This window comes from Colias philodice, chromosome 21 (genome assembly GCF_061535455.1).
Source record: "Colias philodice isolate Cphi_HAF_F1 chromosome 21, ilColPhil1 Martin Lab GWU primary, whole genome shotgun sequence".
Classification (NCBI taxonomy): Eukaryota; Metazoa; Arthropoda; class Insecta; order Lepidoptera; family Pieridae; genus Colias; species Colias philodice.
In genome coordinates, this window is record NC_143106.1 from 8,319,329 (window position 1) to 8,343,792 (window position 24,464).

General features: G+C 33.7%; 2 protein-coding genes and 1 long non-coding RNA gene across 3 annotated transcripts; 2 read left to right on the top strand and 1 right to left on the bottom strand.

The window, feature by feature from the left end:
- sand (potassium two pore domain channel sandman) lies at window positions 1–23,062 on the top strand. The gene is made up of 11 exons (XM_089708861.1): window positions 1–158; window positions 5,458–5,612; window positions 10,289–10,436; window positions 11,242–11,378; window positions 13,596–13,697; window positions 14,066–14,169; window positions 14,583–14,701; window positions 15,033–15,224; window positions 17,977–18,066; window positions 18,987–19,116; window positions 22,911–23,062. Exons 2-11 carry the CDS (start codon window positions 5,495–5,497, stop codon window positions 22,977–22,979), a joined length of 1,209 nt encoding a protein of 402 aa, XP_089564987.1. The 5' UTR covers window positions 1–158; window positions 5,458–5,494; the 3' UTR covers window positions 22,980–23,062.
- On the top strand, window positions 3,461–4,314 carry LOC149479088 (uncharacterized). The gene is made up of 2 exons (XR_016317350.1): window positions 3,461–3,820; window positions 4,074–4,314. It is a non-coding gene; the product is annotated as an uncharacterized LOC149479088 (long non-coding RNA).
- On the bottom strand, window positions 7,780–9,754 carry LOC149479089 (uncharacterized). Its single transcript, XM_089708873.1, has 2 exons — window positions 9,571–9,754; window positions 7,780–8,568 (listed from the first exon to the last, which is right to left on the bottom strand). The coding sequence occupies exons 1-2, from the start codon at window positions 9,752–9,754 to the stop codon at window positions 7,820–7,822; spliced, it is 933 nt and encodes a 310-aa protein (XP_089564999.1). The 3' UTR covers window positions 7,780–7,819.
- Window positions 23,063–24,464: the final 1,402 nt, after the last annotated feature.

A 24,464-nucleotide genomic window follows, 5' to 3' on the forward strand; every position in this document is an offset into this window, starting at 1 on the left:
TTAGTCCTCAATTGTAAGTCAAGCATTCTGCTTCATTCTACCAAATTTAATATAAACATAATACATAATTGTGATATGAATGTAGACATAGCAATAAGTTGGGAACAGGATATTTATTAGTGTTGTGTAAAATGTGTGTTCAGTGTATATTCGTGTGGGTGAGTGTATAAATAATATTACGGTTTCTAAGTGAGTAAGTTTTATGTATTGTAGTAAAACTATGAGTGGCGGTGAAAGATTTAAAGGCAATCTAAATATGACTGAAGAATTTCGTTCGCCATAATATGCGCTATAGTTTTATTATTGGTATCACGTGTGTTTATGGTTAATTATACGTTTTATAGGCTAATTGAAATGTCTCTCTTTATGTTCGTGGCAGAGATCGATTGAATGTTTCTATTTTAGCAAGATTTATGATTCATATTTTTTTATTGTAGTTCAGATTTCTGTCGTAAAACTGTTCCGATGTATATTTAGATCCATATATTCCATCGCAATATAAGAGAAAAACAATAAATGTTAATCTTTTATTCTTTCTTTCTAAATTGTTTCTGTAAATTTTGTTTTTGTGTGCACTGTACAATAAAGTGTTTTCTATTTCTATTTCTATTTCTAAAATCAAATCATTTTATTTACCTAAAATTTGTTTTGTTAAAAATATTTTAGTACACAAAGAGGTCATTAACCTAAACGGTGTACGTGTAATTATCCAGTCTCTAATTATCTGAATTTATTGTTTAGATCTTAATATCCGTTTCATGTTCAGGTACACCTAATTTATTTTATAAATTCGAATGGTATATCCATTGTTTCGTGATATCGGTTGTACTAGCGGTAGCTCTATGAATATTGTATACTGAAAAATCGTATCACTACATAGTATAAAACAAAGTCGCTTTCTCTGTCCCTATGTCCCTATATCCCTATGTCCCTTTGTACGCTTAAATCTTTGAAACTACGCAACGGATTTTGATGCGGTTTTTTTTAATAAATAGAGTGATTCAAGAGGAAGGTTTATATGTATAATAACATCTATCAAATAGTGGAGAAGTACTGTTATTTTTGAGGTTTCTAATGTGATGTCGTAAAAAATTACATTTTTTCCGCTTACGTTGCAAACGCAGGCTGAACCCTACGAGTTTTATCAAAATAATGTACTAAGTATTATACACACTGAACAGGTCTACAGAAAAGTCCGCGGTGGTATATATCTATCTCTTATGGATAACCCACAATAACTTTTTTTTGTCAATTACTTTTTACGACAAATAATGGCTAATTTTCGAAGCGATTTTAACCAATACAGCATTAATCCTTAACCAATTAAATACCTTGAATACATTGTTCATTTAATATAGATCTATATGGCCCGTTACACCGTATGATTTAAGTGAATATTTTCAAAGATATTACAGATTTAAAAATTGCGGGATGTAGCGTTTGCGGCGGTACCGGCCGGCCGCCCGGCTATAATATATTTTATACCCATGCGAAGCCGGAGCGGGCCGCTATGTTTTTATATACAACGTTCACAGTTTTTCTGTAGTGTATTTAGTAGGTATCAGCATTGCACCCGTGCGAAGCCGGGGCGGGTCGCTAGTATAATGATAAACGTAATTTTAAAAGGCCACATTTTCGAGTCGTTTCTACGTAAGCCCTTATCATTGTGAGTTGTGACACGTGAAAACCGAGAGACTTTCTTTTCCGAGTGCGTTCGTTGTTGATAAACTCGTTTAATTCACTATAATAGTTTTAGCCCTTCTAGATATTAGGAGCAAAAAATATTAGTGTATCTACGTTCGCACTTCACCTTGCCTTATTTGGAATATTTAGAAATATTTGTATTTATTACTATCTATATTGTAATCGATGTCTTGCTGTATGTAGGATAGAAATAAGAAACATTACCTGTTCCATGTTTAAAAAGAACTTACTATTTTACATAATTTTACCGATATTAAACCCAAGCCATCTCATTTATAACCACGTACACCTAGGCAGTTAAAATTAATATCGATTTTTGGCTTTTCATAAAACTATGAAATCCGGTGATCTAATTATCGTACGACCATAAAAATAATAAAATCGTGACATATTGTCTGCGTCGTTGCGACCCGATATTAATCGTATACCGGAGATGTTGGACAATAAAAATGATTTGCTGCTATACGCGAACTGTGTAGATGTAAAGCTTTTTAACAACGTACGATTGTCGTGTCGCATGGTTTAACAAGGCGACTTTTTGTATATGATAATAATAAATAACTGCGTTTTTAAGAAAAATGTAAAATATTTTTAATCGTAAAAAATTCATTTGAAATGAGAGTTTATATCAGAGAATGTACTCCCACATATTACTTGAAACTCTTTCTTTCAGACCAATTTTCCGTTTATCGATTGATCTATTCCCTAGCAAAATAGGGGCACAGTAAGAATTGTATAACTTTTCTTTTCAATAAAATTTTCATTAATTGTTTTATGAATATTACTAGCGATACAATTACTGACTGTTTCATGCGTTCTAATAAAAATAATGTAAATATAAACCATTTTCTATCAGCAGATTATTTTTCACTTTTAAATTTATAAATACACGTTTAGTTTGAATGCACGTGCAATTTAACATTTATTTCTGCGTTGCTAAGCTTTAAAATTTTATGTCGCACGTATATAACCAGCCTAAACACATTATAAGTAACGGCGCCAAAGCCCAAAACTCTTGTAAATATTTAAAATATAAAATTAATTGAGTGTATGAAATATCATAAATTCATGCTCATTGCGAAATGTTTATGACATTTATTATTGAAGATTAATAATTATGAACGCAAACGTATTTTTAAAAGTGGGTTATATTTCTAATATTTAACTGTAAATTACGACATGTAGGGCTATATTGGGAGCAATGTACAATTTATTTATATTATAATATAATGAATTATAAGTTACGTTGAATTATCAAGCAAAAAGAATTTTATTTAGGTTTAGCATGCAAATAAAGCGAAGACTTTAACTTGTTACTGCCAAAGGTAATGAAAATGATAAATTTCGATCTACTGAGATAGTAATATAAAGTTAAGTTTTTACGTATTCTTTTGTTGGGTTAATTTATCTTTTCTGTATCCAACATAAATTCTCTCTCCCTAAACTCGAATTCAATAGATTGTATTGTATAAAAGTATTGACGAAGGACATAGACTTGTTTCAGGGGTTGGATATTCAGACAAGGAACGGTTGCAATTTTAGTTTAGTTAATACCAAACTGCATATTGCAGCTTAGAGCAGTTGTTTATATATCGAGGATTTACTGTATAAACAGTACATAAATAAAATTAATAACTTGCATTGTGTAAACAATTGTAGCTTCTAGTTATTACACAGATAATTTACATTTAAGTAAATAGCATGCAAGATCTCAGTATGTTTGTTGAATTTGAAACTAGCGAGTGTACCTACCGTAGACAGAGAAACCAATAGACAAATTGATAGTTTATGTCGCATTCACACAAGAAAAAGAGCAACTTATGCCGGTGTTGTGTAAAGAAATGAGAGAGAACGATAAAATTTTTTGTTTCACCCAGCGTGCCACTTTTTTCAAGAAAAGAAACCTACTTTGCTAAACAAAGTTTGACAGCTAACTATCGTCTTCCCTAAAAATATAGTTTTTACATGTTCTAAGTTACGTAATTCATGGTATGTTTGGTTTTTAATGATTTAGACTTACTGTTAATACCTTATAAAATAATACCATGGTGCGGTGTAGCGTTAAAGGGTGTTAAAGTGATAGTGGAACGAAAATGCCTGGATTGTCTTTTCACTCGTAAGTATACAACTCTTTATCAGTTTATAGGCCTTCATGATATTTCAGCGTGTTAATATATTGTGTATCACGTGCTGTTGACTTGAATACATTGTTTAAAAACCACAAAAATAACAATTATAAATTTTAACCTAAAAAATTTTGTGTTGCCAACTTTTCTACAAATTGTTACCCACTATTATGGGAAATAATAATATATATTCTGCAGTGTGTATTTAATTAAATATCTGAAATATTCAATGGCTTGTTCCAGTTTTCCTGAACCGGATAATTTACGACAAATTTGGATTGTAGCTACAGGATGAACAGATTGGAAACCAAAACCGAAGGTTAGAAAGTATTACGGCAATCACCACCACCGCGACGCTGCCCCGCCGAAGACAATGGACACTCTTGGTTCCAACTTCCAACATTGAACCGGAGGGACGTAGTTAATTAAGTTAGAGATAATTTAAATGTAATTTTTTTATTACAATAAATTATTATTAAGTAAATTTCGTTTTTCTTGCGCGTTCGCGGGTCGGTCAATATAATTAACGTGTGTATCTGTTAATACTTACGAAAATAAACATTCTTTTATTTTTTTTATTTTATTTTATAAAAAATAATGAACAATCGAGTTTTCATCTACATTATCATTACATACACATTTTTATATGGGATTATGATAATGATATATATTATACACTATATATACTAGTGGTCCACCCCGGCTTCGCCCGTGGTACATATTTCGCAATAAAAGATAGCCTATGTCCTTTCTCAGGTATCAAAATATCTACATACCAAATTTCATGCAAATTGTTTTAGTAGTTTAGGCGTGATTGAGTAACAGACAGACAGACAGAGTTACTTTCGCATTTATAATATTATATAGTATGGATTATATAATATATAGGTATGTGTATATACATAATATGTATTACCCATCTAAAAGTAATATGTTTATTATATACTAGCTGCGCTCCGAAAACCATACATACATATGTACATACATAATTACAAACATTTTCTCTTTATAATATTAGTATAAACATGTAAGTATGTAATGTGGATATCTCATTATTATCCACTTATGTTATGTGAATAATGATATTGAGAGATTTGTATCTTACAAATTGCGGGGTAAATTTTCCCTCACATGGTAACCCTAAATATTGTGACGTATTCTTTTTTATCTCTTTCTGCGACACGCATTGCCGGTGTCTATTGGATTCTCTGTCTACGGTACCTACCTACCGTGTATTGTAAACTTTTATATTATTTTTATTTTTATTATTTAACGGTGATCGAATATTATAAAATTTAATTTAATTTAATAAGTTAAAATATTCATTGGATCTATAGGTACATACATATACATCGTAATTCTAATAATATTATCTTTGAAAAACGATACCTATTCTTGTAATTAATTTGTTTAATATCTGTGTGCTTGTTAAAACACACTTTAACAAAATCTAGGGTAATTTGTATTTCATCAAATATTTAAAAATCTATGAAGAATTTTGTGATATTTTATAAGAAGAAGCTCAGTTACAATCGTTCGAAAATTTACTAGGTCGGAGAAAATATATAAAAGCCTGCAACATACATATAATTAAACTATCCTGCACATAAGACATTTTTCCTTACAGTGACACCCCGCCAATGGCGTCCCCAGGATGAGCCAAGATGGCGCGTCGTAAGCGCCGCTTCGGGTCCCGTCTCCGGGACTACGTGCGCGGTTTCCTCGCCTTTCTCTTCAGCAACGTGGGCATCGTGGTGCTGGTGGTCGCGTATACTATCGCTGGTGGGTATTTATTGTATTCTATAGGTTGGTAGGAGGTGAGAAATAGAATATGACTTCGCTACTCAGGCTAAAATGGGATAGGAAGGAAGCTCTAGCCAGTATCTTTGCTAGCTTTCACAGCTACTGTTAATAAAGGTTTCCATAATTATTAATTACAATAAAAAACAGTAATTAATAATTTTAACGTCTTCAGGAAATTATTTTACAAACAGCTGCCATAGGAATGAAGTAAAACACAAAATATAACAAGGTGTAAAGCCTTATAAAGTGACACGAATTGCCTTCAGGTAAGGTTTCTATTACCCATAATAAATAACTTACACCCTTTTGCTATAACCAAATGGAGCGTAGCCTTTATGCCTACAAATAAAACTGAATTTGCTTAAAATTGTTCTTATTTTCCTTACCTTTATACCTATTGAATCTGCGTCTTTGAAGAAATTGAAATAGAAATTGTTTTACAATTTTTTTCTGTTTTTTTTTTTTAAACGAGATAGCCTGGACAATTAGCGTCTTTTGTTCCTCTGTGTTATTTATCTTCTTAGATAATTATATATATTGCTGTGCTAAGAATGTATCAATATTATAGAGTTGACATTATAAATAAACAATTTTTATAATAAACGATGAAATAAAAAAAGTCACAAATTTTATTAAAAGTACCATGTATTAAAAGTACCAAGTAGTTGCCTCTCGGCTCTCGAAACTTTGGTTCAGAAATTATACATAAAGTCAAAATAGAAATATATAACGTAAAGGTCAACATAATATTTCACCATTAACTATGTTAACCTTGATATTGGATAGATAATCACGTTAATACGTATTTGATTTCCCTCGTGTTTATTTCAATTATTTCTTGTTTTCGGACAGTAATTTCTTCTTTCTTTCAAGCCTTAATTCACCCATAGTCGGGTATAGGCCTCCTCATGTTTTTTCCATTCTTTTCGGTCTTTGGCCAGTAATTACAGTCTAGCAAAAAGCTTATGAAGAAAATATGAGAGGGGGTGATTCTAATCCCAATTTATTTTCGGAAATAACATTGATTATACATTATAACAAAAACATCTATACTAATATTCTAAAGAGGTAATAGTTGATTGTTGCTTGCGAAGAATTAAAAACTACTCGACAAATTGCCATTGAGATTGAGAGCTATATTTTTCTCGAGTTTTCTCTTACTCGGGTGAAGCCGGGAGAAGGCACTATGCAATATTATACTCATGCTTATCTAAATAAAAATACATTAAGAGATTGTTATGTCAGCAACCATAATTATCCCTTAGAACCATTACTTGTAATTTGACTGAATTAAATGTTCTGAAAAGATTCATTACGTCACATAATTATTGATTATTCATTCTATTATTGTGTGAAAATAATAGGATTAGATTCAGCTCCTGTCTTTGGGGAAATGGAGCGTTAATCTTGGTTGAATTTCAATAGCTTCGCTAGTCATCGTGTGCCAAGGTCGGCCTTCATTATGCTAGATTAATTTCGAAGGTCTTCTGTAAAAGGTCCTTTGAAATTCGTACTAAATATAGATTCGAATTTAAAAATATTATGAGGGAACGTCTTGGAGATCTCTAGTGGTTTTTGTTCTGAACTTTATTTGAGGACTTTTTCGACAGATATCTAATATTCTTAAGGCAGTCAGGGCTTTGCCAGATAGACCGCGTTCTTAACGCGCGTCAGAGCGCTAAGAGCGAGGCCACATTAGTACGTTGCGTTGCGGTGCGTCGCGTCATCGCAACGGATCAACGCATTGTATGCCACACCAGAGTTGCGTCGACGCATGTCGTCGCAACGCAGAAGGGCGACGAAGCGTCTCAGTTCAGCCCTCGCAATGGATCGATACAAACGTGTTCTTTTGTTGCTTTTATTACGCCACCGCCGAAACAAACGTAGAAACCAAAAAAGATTCTGGATATCTCCCGTGATTGCATTAAGAAATAGTGATGGTCAGTTTTTTATGCAGGAATATAGAGAGTTGTTGTTAGATGAAGATAAATTTTTCGCATTTTTTAGAATGAGTGTGGCCAGCTTTAATTATTTGGTGATAACCTTAGAACCACATTTAAAGAAGCAGTATACCAATTTCAGGAATCCAATAGAACCAATTGAAATGATTGGTATCACATTGAGGTAAGTAAAAGAAACAACATAATAATCAGTTATTCATTTATTGTGTTTTAATACAGTTTTATTTAAGGATCAGTATTAGAGATTACAGCAAAGTTATATTCTTCTTCTTGACTATCATCAGTAAAGTTACTAACTGAAGTGTTTGATAAATAAGTAGTTTCGAATTCAGCCGTTTGATACCCCGATGGCGATGGGGACTGGGTCTGTAGTCCTGTCTGATACTCCGATGGCGATGGTGACTGGGCCTGTAGTCCAGTTTGATATCCACGTGACTGCATTGTTGTCGATTGATATTGTTGTCCCGTATGATATCCGCGTAGCTGCCATGTTGTTGATTGAGTCTGTTCCCCGAACCGCATTTCGGTAATGATATTTATAACTTTGCTTTGAAATGTCAACGTTTGTAATTCCGTAAAGTCGTTTAAAGAAGGCAGAATACCTTTAAAAAATGATAGATGGCGATTTTCTTTTTCCTGCAACGCCTCTAACATTTGCGCCTCGACATCATCTATTGCTTGGTTTGATCTCTTGCGATTAGCAGGTACGTAGCGAGAAGGACCTGGAGGTAACGATGACATTTGTTTTGTCGCACGTGGAGATGATGTTGTGTTTTCGTTTCGTTCCACTCCTTTATCAAGGCTACTGTCAGTTTTATTTTGAGCAACTTTCAGCAAAAACAGCAATTGATTGTAATAATGATATTTTTTCATTTGTTTTGCCTCTGATCCTGATGAACTGTTATCCTTTATTTTTTTTACGTATCGTAAAAAGTTGTCCTTCACGCTTCTCCATTTTTTTACAACTTCGTTACCTGCAAAGAGAGAAAAAAATATGTAGGTAGGTAATAATACCCTTTGTTTGTATTGCAGGTATTTGGGCAGTGGAAATTCGATGAGGGACTTGCATTTCAAATTTAAACGTGGAAGGTCAACAATTTCTATTATTATTTCGTCCGTTTGTCAAGCTATCTGGAAATATCTTCGACCACAGTACATAGAAGAAATCACAGAAGAAAAACTAAAAAATATTGCATTAGATTTTGATCGCAAAGCTAACTTTCCCCATTGCTTCGGGGCAATTGATGGGAAACATATACGTTTAACAAAACCAGCGAATAGCGGCTCTCTGTTTTATAATTATAAACATTATTTTTCAATTGTTTTGCTGGCGGTTGTAGATTCCAATTATAAGTTTGTTTTTGTCGACATGGGCGCATATGGAAAAGAAAGTGATTCTACCATTTTTAGAAATTCGAAACTGTACGAAGTTTTAATGAGAAATGAACTACCATTGCCCGATGCTCAACCACTCGTAAATGATCATGGTAATGAGCCGCCAATCCCATATGTACTCGTCGGTGATGAAGCTTTTAGTTTAAGTAAGCATGTTATGCGTCCATATGGCGGCCAAAATCTCAATGTGAAACAAAGAATTTATAATTATCGCCTTAGCAGAGCCCGTAGATACGTGGAATGTGCATTTGGGATCATGGCAAATAAATGGCGTATTTTACACAGGCCAATCGATACAGCATATGATTTAACTATTGATATTGTGAAAGCTTGTTGTGTTTTACACAATTTTGTCACAGAACACGATGGTTTACGGCAACAAGACAAGATAACAATAAGTAAGTTCCCACAATTGCGACCCCACATCATCGGAGAATCATTAGCTCAAAATTTTATCAGAGACCAATTTGCTAATTACTTTATGAGTCCCGCAGGCGCTTTACCATGGCAGTTGAAGAAGATTTAAATTAACATAAGTACCAAATTATATAACTAAGTAATTATGACATATGATAACTTACCAATTTTGTTCTTTTTAGCATCCTCAAATTCGTCGTAATTTTCAAATAAATTTTTACAAACAGCTGCCCATTCGTTTGCTTTCCGGAATTTATCACTGAAATGTTCATGTCCTTTATCCCATATGATCGGTCTTTCTTGCACCAGGGATATGAGAAAATCTATATCGATATCGTTCACACTCATGATAAAGATAAAAAATATCGTTGCGCACGTCTAGCTTGCTCCTCTAGCAGCGAAACACTATCCGTTATTACACCGGAGCTCCGACAGCGCAGCGCATCACTCTCCCCCCGCTTCGTCGCTTGTCCGTCGATCCGTTGAAACGTCGCATGCGACGACGCAACGCATATGTGGCATATCATAAAAAATATATGAAAAATGACGCAGCGTCAACGCTGCGACGTCGCAGCGCAACGCAACGTACTAATGTGGCCTCGCTCTAACTTGATGCCGCGCTATGACGCGGAATTGTGTTTGATCACACAGTGACATACTGTTAAACAGAGTGACAACGCTCTGACGCGCGCCAAGAACGCGTTCTATCTGACAAAGCCAATATAAGCCCGGTTAAGCTGTAGAAGCACTTCCCAAAAAAGGCAATGACGCGTGTAGGTACACGTCGTCATAGCGGGGCGTCAGGTTAGCGCTTTAACGCGTGCTAAAAAGCATTCTATCTGCCAAAGCCATAAGTGTTGAGATATATTCGTTTGATTTCAGGCGCTTTCATGTTTCAAGCAATAGAAGGTGCGAGCGAGATGGAGAGAGTGAACAATATGGCGAGGGAAAGGGACAACACTGCACAGTATTTGTGGCAAAATGTCACGTTGACGCTCAATTTGTTCAATGATACTGCTCTTAAAGAGAGGTATGTGTGTGCTTTATCTATAGAATCTTTGTTTAATTCAAACGGTGTTTAAAATCTCTATTTAGTATTTTTCAGTTGGAAATTTATAGTAAAAATAATGTTATATTCTACTGTACTATAAGAAGTCATGTCAAAGTTATTGGAGGGTACTTTTGCAAATACATAGATTGTGGCGTAAAAATTAAAAAAAAATGTCAACATAATTAAATTATTTATAACGATAAACTTTGCTTACACTTACAGTGTAAGTCATAATTTTGCAAGTGATACTTGCTTAGCCGAGTTGAGAGTGAAATTTTAAGGTCGCGTCATGACAATATCGTCACGTCATGGCAGTAACGTCGTTTTCAGTATCTTTGAATTTTGCCAAAGAATTTTCACTTCTGACACGTGTGCTTTTTTTTAAAGTGAAACTTTTATTACATCGTCTCAAACTTTTTGGTCTGTGTAGCGCATGTCGCGTGTATCGCCGCGTGTATGACCGCCACGCGACATGCGCTACACAAAGCAGTGTTCGGAACCGTTCGAACAGTTTCACTTTTACCGTGGTTTCATAAAACCACACAACATTTTTGTGATCATTTTTATTTTTATTTTCGACACACTATATATTTTTAAGCTATTGTATAGCTTCTATCGCGGGTCTTGAGCGCGAGAAATTGCGTAACGAAAAACCTCACGCTCCCCACTCCGACGGGCGCGGAGGTGTGGCTTGAAGGCATAGCATGCAATAGCTTTACCGCGGCAGTCCCCGAGAGCCACACGTCTTTTATTTTATTAATTTTCATACTTACCTATATTACAGAATTAGTATAGAACTACTACACTATCAGCGTAAGATAGTTTTTGCTGTCCGCCGCGGGTGGGATGGCAGCCGATCCTCCAGGCAATGGAGTTTCTCTTCTGCCTTCTTGTATTCTTTGACTGTCATCACTACTATAGGTCAGTATACGACACGACACGATACTACACAAACACAAAAGTATATTATACTAGCTGCGGAGCGGTTTCACCCGCGTGGCTCCGCTCCTGTTGGTCTTAGCGCAGCGTGATGATATTATATAGCCTATAGTCTTCCTCGATGAATGGGCTATCTAACACCGAAATAATTTTTCAAATCGGACTTTATAATAATAGTATAGACGTACTATAACATCATAGTTTAAAAAATGCAAGTATGACTGACTGACTGACGTATAGATGAAAGTTTGTACTATGAAAATTTATGATCGTTGGTGAAGTTGCGGGCAGCAGCTAGCTGAAAACTGAAACTAAAACTCAAATATTATATATGTAGTTTCAAAGACTGGTGTATGAAAACTCTGACAATGTACGAAAAACCTTTCATTTGTAAAATTTTAATTGAAATCGCATTGCATACAATTTCAAAATTTAATATCGAAAATTCATAATGTTTATTACAATGGAGTAACATAGAAAGGACTTGTAATTTTGTGATATTAAATTTCTATTTTCGGAGGAGTTTATTTCGAATTTCTTAAACAGAAAAATTGATATAAAATCGGTTATTTCTTTTGATTTGATTTGTTAATTAAGTTAATAGTGTGTTTTGTCTACCAAATATTAGATACGTACCTACTTAAAAAGTAAAAATTAATACAAAGTTGACAGACTACAACCTACATATTAATATTTTATTCATTAAAAAAACAGTATTTTATAAAAATCTATTATAAAAATTATTATTTTACCATTACCTTCTTTTACATCATACCGAGTAACGACTGTATTTAAATTCCTGTTAACACAGGCGAAGCCGGGAAAAGTGGTTAGTCCTTAACCTAGAATCCATTGCCAACAAAGCAATTTATATTACATATAAATATAACATACAATATACAACAGGCATCTTAGACATAAATCATCTATATATATAAAACTCAAAGGTGACTGATATAGTGATCTATCAACGCACAGCCCAAACCACTAGACGTATCGGGCTGAAATTTGGCATGCAGGTAGATGTTAGGACGTAGGCATCCGCTAAGAAAGGATTTCCCGAAATTCTTGCGGGAACGGGGAAAAACGGGGATGCACGTACAAAGTCGTGGGCGGAAGCTAGTCTATTAATATATCAAGAGTAATTAATCAATCCAAATACATTTGCGATTTACATACGATGATACATTTTCATTATATTGAAGATACAGGAACTGTTTGTTTATATAATGGGAAATTGTATGTTAATTTAATATGTAGGTGTATAATTAATCTTCAGTCTATAGATTTGCTTTCAAGGTCACATTGAATGTATTAATGGTAATTCAGGATAATCTATTTGCATAACAAATTTCAACCTCCTGTAGTAGTTTTTAGCAATAAACATAATCTCATCTCAAAATTATCAAAACCGATCAATCGTATTATACCGGGTGTCCCAAGTCCCAACGTTGGTATACTAAGCTCAAAGGAGGTTATAGATTTGCATACGCTGAGTTCGTAAAAAATACTTATAAAATTCCAGACGCATTTTTTTTCAAATAGATGAATTCTTAAAACTCTATGTGTACACCCATAACAAGCAACTTTGCCACCCGCACGTGAGCTTTCTTTAAAGATTATCTATGTTTTCACAAAATGCTCACATTAGCGAAGCGGTCAATGCCGGCTGCGCGAAGTTAGAGAAGAAACCATGGATTTTAAGGAAAAATTTAGCAAAAAATTTTTGACGTAATTTTTTGTGTAAGTATTTTTTACGTGATCAGTGTATGCAAAACTACAAGTCCCTTCGCGCTTAGTATACCGATAGTGGGAAACCCTGTACATACGTGCATTTAAGTTTTGTGTTTGATTCCTATTATACGTGAAAAATTTTTTTTAAGTGAAAACTTCTTAAGCGGCGTTGAGCACTTTTTCTGTAATGGGTATAAAATCTTAAACTCCCGTCAGGACACGTGACCTGATCGAAAAAGCGTAAGACGGATACCATTCCAAAATATCAAACATGCTCAACGTTAATAATCAAGTTTTCACTTCTGCCGGCACTCCCGGAGTGCAACCCGTCTTTTTTTTTTCTTGTACCTATTGAATGTTTTCTTAGCTAAAGTGTTTAAATAAACAAATAAATATAATTTTACGGTCATTAAAAAGTTATTTTTACATTTATTCGATTTATATTAATTCTTTAAAATTATTCAGGTTATGGCCACCTCAGTCCAAGAACGTCATGGGGTAAAATAGTGACCATTTTCTACGCCCTACTTGGTATGCCGCTCTTTCTTCTATATTTGAGTAACGTTGGTAAGTTATTATTATACAATATAAATATCTATATGTATCTCTTATAAAACGTAGAAAACACATTTTTTGCTTAATTCAATAGATTTATAAAATTAGAATGAAAATCAGGGCTTACAAATATTATGTACCTGTGTAATTCATACTACATAATATTAACAAAAAATATTTTTACTGAATTTTATGATTCTCTTGATTCGAAAAAAAAATTACATAATTATTTTTTATTAATGTGGGTAAATATTAATTTAAAAAATAACAGTTAAGATTCATGAATACTTATAGGTCGATAGGAATTTTATTTTAATGATAAAAAAATATATTTTTTTTATGATTTTTTCTTTTTCTTAAGTTAATAATTTTGTTCCCAGGTGAGTTATTAGCCAGCTGGTTTAAATGCATCTATGCACTAATATGCCTTTGTCGGGGTTGTCCCGGCTTCACTAGACGACGAGTTGTGCATTTTAGATCACAGGTTTATGGATTTTTTTATATTTTTGGATTAGATGATAATTTTTGGTAGTTTGTCAGCCTTTAATTTCGGACAAAAAAATTATAACCTGAGCTTGAACTTTTTCTCAGATTATTTTAAATCTCAAGAAATATTTTTACTCCTTGATTTTTGAGTTATTATATTTTTGTTGTGTTTAATAAAGATTTTCATTGTTATTCTATCTTGCCAGGATTTATTTCACATTTTCACCCCTAATCAAGTTTTCCATAGGTAAATATGTAACTACATAGCAAAGCTTCCCTTTGACACAATTTGTTTTCTGGCTAGTTTGAGTTGAGTTGCTCAATTTTTTGTGGCAAAATAAAGAATATTGAATTTATTACTATTTTATCATGGATAGAGGAGTTATTTTACTTTTTTTTGTACAATTACAGTTAGAAATAAGCGAAGCAGAAAGTATAGAAAGGCCAGCGGGTTGGACTGACAATTCAGAGTCAGAAATCACTGATGTAGCTATACCTTATGATCCATATTTAAGGGGATATTATCCAAGGTGAGAAGTAATAATAAAATAGTGAATTTTTCATTATAATATATTTGATTTATTCACTAGTAATTTTTAAAATACTGTAAAACCAGACTTTTGGTGAGCGACATATTATGTTTTATAAATAATATGGGTACTGTAATTAATATTGTAGGCTAAGAATGAGGCCAAAAACTAGATTTATAAAAACTATGTTACAAATTATGTTTTCTTTACCATTAGGTGTATGTTGCCATCTATTATGAAATTTTGTGTTCTTATTATTTTTTCTCAATTTACTTTTCCATTTCTTCATCCATTTTTACCAAAAAAAATAATTTTTTCTCATTTTTTCCAGAGAAAGAAGACCCTACCTCCCCAACACCCTCCCCCAACCCTCCAGATACCCCCTACAAGTACGGGGTTGTTCCGAACCTCTGCGGGAACCCATCCAACAAACTGTCAGCAGCGATAGTGACTTCACTTATGTGACCTTCGATGCACAGTCTATAACTGTGCCCATCAGTGTTTGCGTGTTCTTCATGGTCGGGTAAGTTATTAATCTATACTAATATTATAAAGATGAGTTTGTTTGTTTGAACGCGCTAATCTCAGGAACTACTGGTCCAATTTGAAAAATTATTTCGGTGTTAGATAGCCCATTTATCGAGGAAGGCTATATGCTATATATCATCACGGAGCAATATGGGTGAAACCGCGGGGAACAGCTAGTTAATTATATTATCTGTGGTTATATGTGGGAACCCATCCAACAAACTGTTAGCAGCGATAGCGACTTCACCTATGTCACCATTTAGTAAGTTTTATATTTTATCTGTGCTGAAAATTATAGAAAAGTCTTTCATCTTATGTACACAAAAAATGTCAAAAATATTTTTTGTTGAAGTTTGTTGCTATATGGATATTATGCGCTTTCGCCGATATCACGTTATCATCCACGAAACTATAATTTCATGAGTGTTTAAGTAAATAAGAATGAATAATAAAACACCGAATTTTGGCAAATTTAAAAAAAAATAGGTTGTCTGTAAAGTCGACAACGTCCGATTGTGCTTCTTTGTCGCTCGTTCCGCGCTCTCGCTCGCACTTCAAGCCTTACATGGAACGCCTCAGAGCTCAGAGGAATAGGTAACGCCGCATGAGTCATGTTTTTTCGTGCGTGCATCCGGCTCTATCGAATTATAAGACGTTGTCACGTCAAAAAAATACATACAAAAGCCGTTACACTTTCCATAAAGCATTCCCTAAACAACTTGTATAAGCAAGATGTTTATTACATTACAACGTTCTTACCTCAAAGTTATTTCCACGAATGTAACGAAATATTTTAATTAATGGGAATCACATTTCATACATTCATCTAGCTCAAACTCAGTACCATCACATTATATTAAATACTTAAATAAATTACATTCTTAACAACGTCACATTTTAGGATTATTTATACGTTATAGTACGACATAAAAGAGATGAAATTAATTATTTTGGAACTAATTCGTTTTTCATTACCTGGCAACCCTGAATTGGCAATGTAGCTGTCAAGTTGAATAAAAATTTGTTGTTTTTTTCGTGAAGTGGAGAATTATTGAGATAAAATTGTTATTTAGAACAAGAAATTTAAATAAAAAAGGAGACATTACGAAAAAGGTTAAACGTAGCGGTGTCCGTGATGTGGTGTATACAGTTTTTATTCGGTGTTTGTCCGAATTTCAAGCTGGAAATTTATTGACTGATTTGGAAAACGTTTACAAACGTACAGCAGAATATACCGGTGAGATTCCATTTATTTTTGCTCAGTACTACGTAAAATAGAATATTCCATTAGTGACGAGTGTTTAATGTATGTATGTATGGCGATTATTACGTTTTCGCAATTTAATTTGAGGTTATTTGTATGTAAACAAAAACTAGTTTTTATAGTGCGACCAGCACAATTTGAGTCAAGAAGTTATATCCAATCCAACCAGCCTCAAATAAAGTACCTAGTTTAGATTTTACTACATAGTATAGTGATAACTGTTTTCATACAGCTATCTATCTATTAATCAATCAAACCATAAGAAAAAAATCATATTTACTGTATCATATTTACAGATACTGAAGATGCCCCGTACCCTCTTGCCAGTACTTCGAAACAGAGTGATGATCAGTCCTTTGAAGGAGTAGAATATTTAGATTTTGATGAATTATATTAATGTACAAAATTTATCTACAAAAAAAATAAAAATATGTGGTTTTCAAATCGCCTTGTTTTTTTCTACCCGACGGACCCAGAAAGAGGGTAATGTGTTTGAGCTGCATGTATGCTTGTTTGTTTGTATGTTTGATTCTATGTGCGCCTCTGCAGTCTAAACACTTGACCGATTTTTATAAAATAACTAATTCCAAATACATTCAAGTAAAATTTGACCTAGGTAGGTCAATTAAAATACTAATGTATTTTTGTCTTAAATTACACTATTGCTACAATGAAAAATTATAACGGTTTAAATCGCGGTATTTATTTTAGATTATGGACCAATTTTTCAATGCTTGGATAAAACTTATCCGTCCAATAAAGTATAACACGATAATATTAAAATGTCACGTAAACTGTCAAATACGGGCAATTAGAATACGTTTTTAAAATGGTAGTTTTATACATTATTCGACGAATAAGTTTTATCCAAGCATTGAAAAATCGGCCCTATATTATATAGATTTTTGGATTTTTATTCTATAGTATCAAGATCGCTTGCGTCGCAGTATCAGTGTTGCTATATGAGCGACGGTGGCGCCCTCATTTATTTTCATCTCTTTTGTGTCGCACTGTACTTAATTTTGTAAAATAAAGCAAATATTTTATCACGACAGCTAGAGGAATCAAGAAATTTTTAGAAAATATTTTTTAAGCTATTCTATCGCGGCCGGGCCTTGAGCGCGGGTACCGAATCCAGAAATTCCGTAACGAAAAAACCTCACGCTCCCCACTCCGACGGGCACGGAGGTGTGGCTTGAAGGCATAGCATGCAATAGCTTTACCGCGGCAGTCCCAGAGTGCGACACGTCTTTTTTTGTTAATGTTTTTGAAGTGACACTTCTTTAAGCGCGTTGAGAGTAAAATTTCAAGGTCGCATCAAGGCAATACCGTCACGTCATGGAGTAAGGCGACGGTTTTGGTATCTTTGAATGTTGCCAAAGAAGTTTCACTTCTGACATGTGTGCTCACCACATACGCTCTTTTTTCTAGAGGTGATAAATTAATAATACGTTTTAGTATGTAATAAATTTATTTTTTTCAGATATCTCATGTTTGGATCAATGATATTCGGCCTTTGGGAGAGATGGGACAAGTTAGATGGTGCTTACTTCTGTTTTATATCTTTAAGCAGGTTTGTCTTTATTTTGTACTTTATATAAATAAAAAAAGTTATCAACATTTTAATTCAAAATGTCATGATTTTTGAAGATTATTTTTCCGACCCAAATATCGACCAATAGAATTGCACCATATAAAGTCGTCAAGTTTTTCAGGAAAAATCACTCGCGCTTCGCGCTCGTGATTTTTTAACCTTGACTAAAAACTTGACTCCTTCATTTGTTTGCAACGAACCTATCGGAAAATACCCGATAATTTTGAAGCTCTTGTGGTATTATAAGTGATTATTATTATTGTGGCTCTTGACGCCATAATATTATCTAAGAATAGTTTGTAGCTAACAGATGATTGTTACTGTCAAATAAAAGACAATTATAAAAATTTGAAATCAAATTATTTTGCGACTAAAAAATGAAATGTAACATATCCTATCTTTTAAGTTAGATCAAACTGCACATGGGGTGCAAATCAAATTTAAAATCAGTTCAGTAGTTTTGGAATCCATCGCGGACAAACAAAGTTACATGTACTTTTTATATATAAAAACTAGCGGTCCGCCCCGGCTTCGCCCGTGGTACCTACATGTTTAAACTATCCTATCTCTCAAGTTGGATCGAACTTGATGAAAAATTTTATTATAATCGGTTAAGTGGTTTAGGAGTCCATTGAGGACAAACATTGTGACACGTAATTTTTATATAACAAGATTTATTAATTGATAATTTTTGAAGTGAAAACTTCTTTAGCGGCGTTGGGTATAAAATCTTAAACTCGCGTCAGGACACGTGACCTGATCGAAAAAGCGTAAGACGGATACCATTCCAAAATATCAAACATGCTCAACGTTAATAATCAAGTTTTCACTTCTGCCGGCACTCCCCCAGTGCAACCCGTCTTTTTTTTATTAATTTATTTTATTTCTTAATTTAATAGCATCGGTTTCGGCGACTTCGTTCCCGGCGAGCGAATATACACGCCTCGTATAGAGACATCTTTTATAGTTTGCTCTCTGTATTTGATGCTGGGAATGGCGCTAGTCGCTATGTGCTTTAATTTAATGCAGGTAAGGGTCATTTTCGTTTATTTTGGGTTATTGGTTGTTATTGATAGATTACAGGCCCATGTTGAAAAAATTATGGGTCATTTGAACCACCAGGTGACCTATGTAGAACTATATATAAATACATATTTTAATTTTTTTGAAGTGAAAACTTCTTTAGCGGCGTTGGGTATAAAATCTTAAACTCGCGTCAGGACACGTGACCTGATCGAAAAAGCGTAAGGCGCGGGTCAAACACAAGCGGCGCGGGCGCGGGCGTGCCATAAGCGCACCTCTTGAATCTGTTTTGCACCACGTCCTTCTTATACATTTTGTATGAAAGAATTTTGGAAAGGCGACGAGGCGGCACGCCACGGTTGCGCCGCGGGCGTACCGCAGGCGTACCGCAGGCGCGCTTCCCCCATCGCATCCAAATAGAGGTCAATTCACGGTCATACACAATCAAAAACAAATCGGGTGGTAGGAGACGGTAGCCTGTCAGTCAAAAATGTGTTCTCTCTGTGTGGAATTATATAGAGCTGCTTTTACATACCCTTCTTCGTTTTGTTTTTAAAGGTGAATTGAATTAATCGATGAAATGATTTACACAGGTGATGGCAGTAGGGAAAGTGAAAATGAAGAAGAGCATAATGAAAGTTCCCATGTATTTACAATGTCAGAAATAAAGATAATCCTGATTTTGATTGTGTTTTTTATTTATTTGTAATTGTAATAATATTGTGGAATGATCAGTACTGTAAATACTTTTGAACTGAGATTTTAATGATAAGATTTATATGGTTTAAATGTAAACCTGTGTTTGAAAACCATATTTTATCTATACTAATATTATAAAGAGGAAAGGTTTGTATGTATGTATGTATGTATGTATGGTTTTCACGCATAAACTAGGTACTGGACCGATTTTGATGAAATTTGGCACAGATAATCTTTAGACCCTGAGAAAGAACATAGGCTACCTTTTATTGCGAAATATGTACCACGGGCGAAGCCGGGGCGGACCGCTAGTACAATATAAATTTTGTGTTATTTTAACCTTCTTTTCTTCCATCATTACACCAGTACTACTTTAAAATTACTTTAATCCATCAGTCCTCGGAATCACAGACACAATAGAAAATCTATTGTGTCGCGCCCCGATCGGGGCTTACGGTGGTCAATGGGTTAAAAGTACTATAAAATTTTCCAAGTAAATTCCAACATTTCCAACAAAGATATATTTGCAATCGTGGGGTTATCCTCGCTATTTACTTACAAGGAATTATCAAAACAAAATCGTTACTTTCAAATTAATGTTAATCTCTTTTAGCACAAAAAACATAATTTTACTGAATTATGCATGAAGAAAATGCATTTAACCACTCTATATAAATATCATTTTCGGACGCCAACAGCGCGCCCGCGGCGCGCCGGCAGTGCGCCCGCGGTGCGCCCGATGCGCGCCGCGCCGCTTGTATATGTCCCGCGCCTAAGACGGTTTTTTTTAGCCCTTATATTCCATGCGTAAGACGGATACCATTCCAAAATATCAAACATGCTGAACGTTAATAATCAAGTTTTCACTTTTGCCGGCACTCCCGGAGTGCAACCCGTCTTTTTTTTATATTATTTTTCTACTGGTTTAACTATTATATATATATATATATATATATATATATATATATATATATATATATATATACTTATACGTTTACTTATATATAATTGTATATATTTAATTTATACAATTTGTATAAGAGCATAAAATAATAAGATTCAGCACTATGCCGTAGATGAGAATTCGAAAGTACAGGTAGAGATTTTTTCCCCTTGTCTCCATGATTTTTGTACGGCGTTGCGGAATAATGGATTAAAAGCAGTATTGAAATAGTATAACACAGATGCCGTACAAAAATGGTGGTCCACAAAGTCGGAATTTATTTTTATTTTCCGACAATTGCCGGGGTAAATTTGGTCATTTTATTTTGTACGGCATTTGTGTCATACTATTTCAATACTGCTTTTAATCCATTATTCCGCAACGCCGCACAAAAATCATGGAGCGGTCAAGCGGTTTAGGGGAATTTCCAGATAAACATTGCGACACGAGAATATTTGCTTATTATATTATTATATATATATATTATATTTGCTTATTATATTATGTATACAGGGTGTCCCAAAAAGTAGTGATGAACGGAAGCTGGGAGGTAGAGGACCTAGAGGGCTATCCGAATCACCCCCATGTATGTTATGCGATTTTTTGTATTTTCGGAGTTATGACGTTTTTTTTCAATTTTTCACCTATCGCCGAGTACGATGATATTTTCACTCATGGTGACGTCAATTAATGCGCTAGATGCTTGATTTTTTTTGCTTGCTAAGCTGAAAGATAGGCCAATTCAGTATGGTAACATTTGCTATCGTTAGATCTTTGAATGGAATAAAAAAAAGAATTAAATGCCAAGAAAGATAAAATTACCCAGTATGTTCACCACTTCAAGGGCCCGTAAAAAAATAAAATCACATAAAAAAGGTTTTCCGTTTAGCTTTTAAAAACTTCCTCTATCTATCATGTAGCTACCATGAAAATTTCATTTTATTATTCAGAAGGCTTCAATCGAAAAATTGAAATCTAAATGTGGTAAGTGCAAAAATTGAATTAATATGATGATTAATAAAAACAAATTAAAACCAATAACATGGTGTTTAATTACCAGAAATTTTTAAAATGACCCCGCTGTTGCTCAGTGCAAGTGCGACATCACCGTAAAAAGTTATCTTTTAAATGACTGAATGCCCTTTTATCATTTTTAATGGTTTCTTTTGCTACTATGAATTTCCGGGTTATTTCGTCCAAATTGTGGCAGTCTCTCGTTTTTGTAGTTATCCCCACGGAAAAAAAAATCAATAGGGTTTATGTCCGGGGACCGTGGAGGCCAGGCTAAAGGGCAAAGATACCCTGAAAGATGGATTGGTCGTTGCAGCCTGCGCATGCGCCGGTGACGCCTGCCTTAAAGCCTAGCCTAACGGTCTCTCGACCTAAACCCCATTGATTTGTTTCAATGGGGATACTAAAAAGACCTCGCTACTTGAGATAATGCCACAATTTGGACGAAATAACCCGGAAATTCATAATAGCAGAAGAAACCATTAAAAATGATAAAAGGGCATTAAGACATTTAAAAGACAACTTTCTATGGTGATGTCGCACTTACAATCAGCAACAGCGGGGTTATTTTAAAAATTTCTGGTAATTAAACACCTATTTATTGGTTTTAATGATCATCATGTTAATAAAATTTTTGCACTTACCACATTTAGATTTCAATTTTTCGATTGAAGCCTTCTGAATAATAAAATGAAATTTTTAGGGTAGCTACCTGATAGATAGAGCAAGTTTTTAAAAGACAAACGGAAAACTTTTTTTATGTGATTTTATTTTTTACGGGCCCTTGAAGTGGTGAACATACTGAGTAATTTTATCTTTCTTGGCATTTAATTCTTTTTTTTATTCCATTCGAAGATCTAACGATAGTAAATGTTACCATACTGAATTGGCCTATCTTTCAGCTTAGCACACAAAAAAAATCAATCATCTAGCGCAATAATTTACGTCACCATAAATAAAAATCTCATCCTACTCAGCGATAAATGAAAAATTGAAAAAAACGTCATAACTCCGAAAATACGAAAAATCGCATAACATACATGGGGGTGATTCGGATAGCCCTCTAGGTCCTCTACCTCCCAGCTTCCGTTCATCACTACTTTTTGGGACACCCTGTATAGAATATTAATTAATTTTTATTTTTCAGGAACAAGTAATACACTACTATGCTGGTCTAAAAAGAGCTATGAAAAGGATATGTCGGTGTAAAAGATGACAACATTACTTGAAATATATTATAGAATAATTATGTAATTTTAGAGTACTGAATTAACATTTAATATAAGAATTATGAAAGCTTATGTTGTTTTATTTTAAAGAACTGCGAAATAATGGCCATAATGGAACCGTAATTAAGTTTTAAGTTAAATTTCAAACACTGCAAACAACTAATAAATAGAAAAATAGAGATAGAAATTGAAAGCGTTTTATTTGCCATCATGTAAAAAAATATAAATTTTATAAACGCGATTTGCCTTAATGGGACCTTAGAAAAGTTGATCACTACATAGTATAAAACAACGTCGCTTTTTCTGTCCCTATGTTCCTATGTATGCTTAAATCTTTAAAACTGCGCAACGGATTTTGATGCGGTTTTTTGTAATAGATAGAGTGATTAAAGAGGAAGGTTTTAGTATATAATTTATTAGGTTTTAGACAAAGCGGGTGAATCCGCGGGCGGAAAGCTAGTTTACAAATAAAAGTTGATAACAAACTAATCTAAAAAGCTTATATACATAATATGTTTCTATAATCGAATTGCAAACACAATAAATAAAATAAAACAGAGAATTACTCAATACATCCGCTTTGTCTTCCGGGCGGTTAGGACGTGGTTCACAGATAAGTTAGATTGTACGTGCAATCACAGGACCGGATTTTAAAGATTTATTTTTTAATACCTGTATAGGTTTTATGATATTAACGATTCGAGTTTGGTGATTCAACGTACTGTATTTAAATTTTAGTAGAATAAGTATAATGGTAGCTTGAACAGGTTTGCAGGAACATTGCTTAAAGTGATAAACAATACTCTAAGAAATGGAGATTTAACGTAGAGTATTTAAAAGTTAGTAGGGTAAGTGGAAAGCTATAATATAAATTGTAGCAACACGGTGTTTGATATAAGCTTATGACATAATTAAAATATAATACTCTTTCTATGTGACAAGATGCTATTTGATTTAATTGTCACTAATTCGATTAAGGGTACAATACTACTTTTCCGGCTGTAATACATTATACATGTTAATTCCGGAATAGAATCTGTTGTGGACAATATTGTAATCGCTTTACCAAGAGTAATCCTACCGAGCCTCTTACTTAGTATTCTATCCTTTTCCAGCATTAAATCGGTAGAGAAGCTTAGCAAAAACATTTTCTGTTCATCAATTTAACCAAAATAGTTACAGTTAAAACCTTAATTTTCTATCTCTTATAATTTTTATTTACATAATATTTACAGATTAAATTGATGTAACATATTAATTAAAATTATTTTTCAAATAAAACAAGCAGAAGTAATTAAATAAGTAGGAGTATCTACTAAAACCAATGAAAACAAGTTTAGAATAATTGTACTAATTATTCTTCATTCATTTTATTAAATACTTCGCTATTCGCTACACAAGGCGATAATCTCGTGATAAATCATAATTCAAATAAAACACATAAAATGGCATACATTTTTTAGATATTTTTG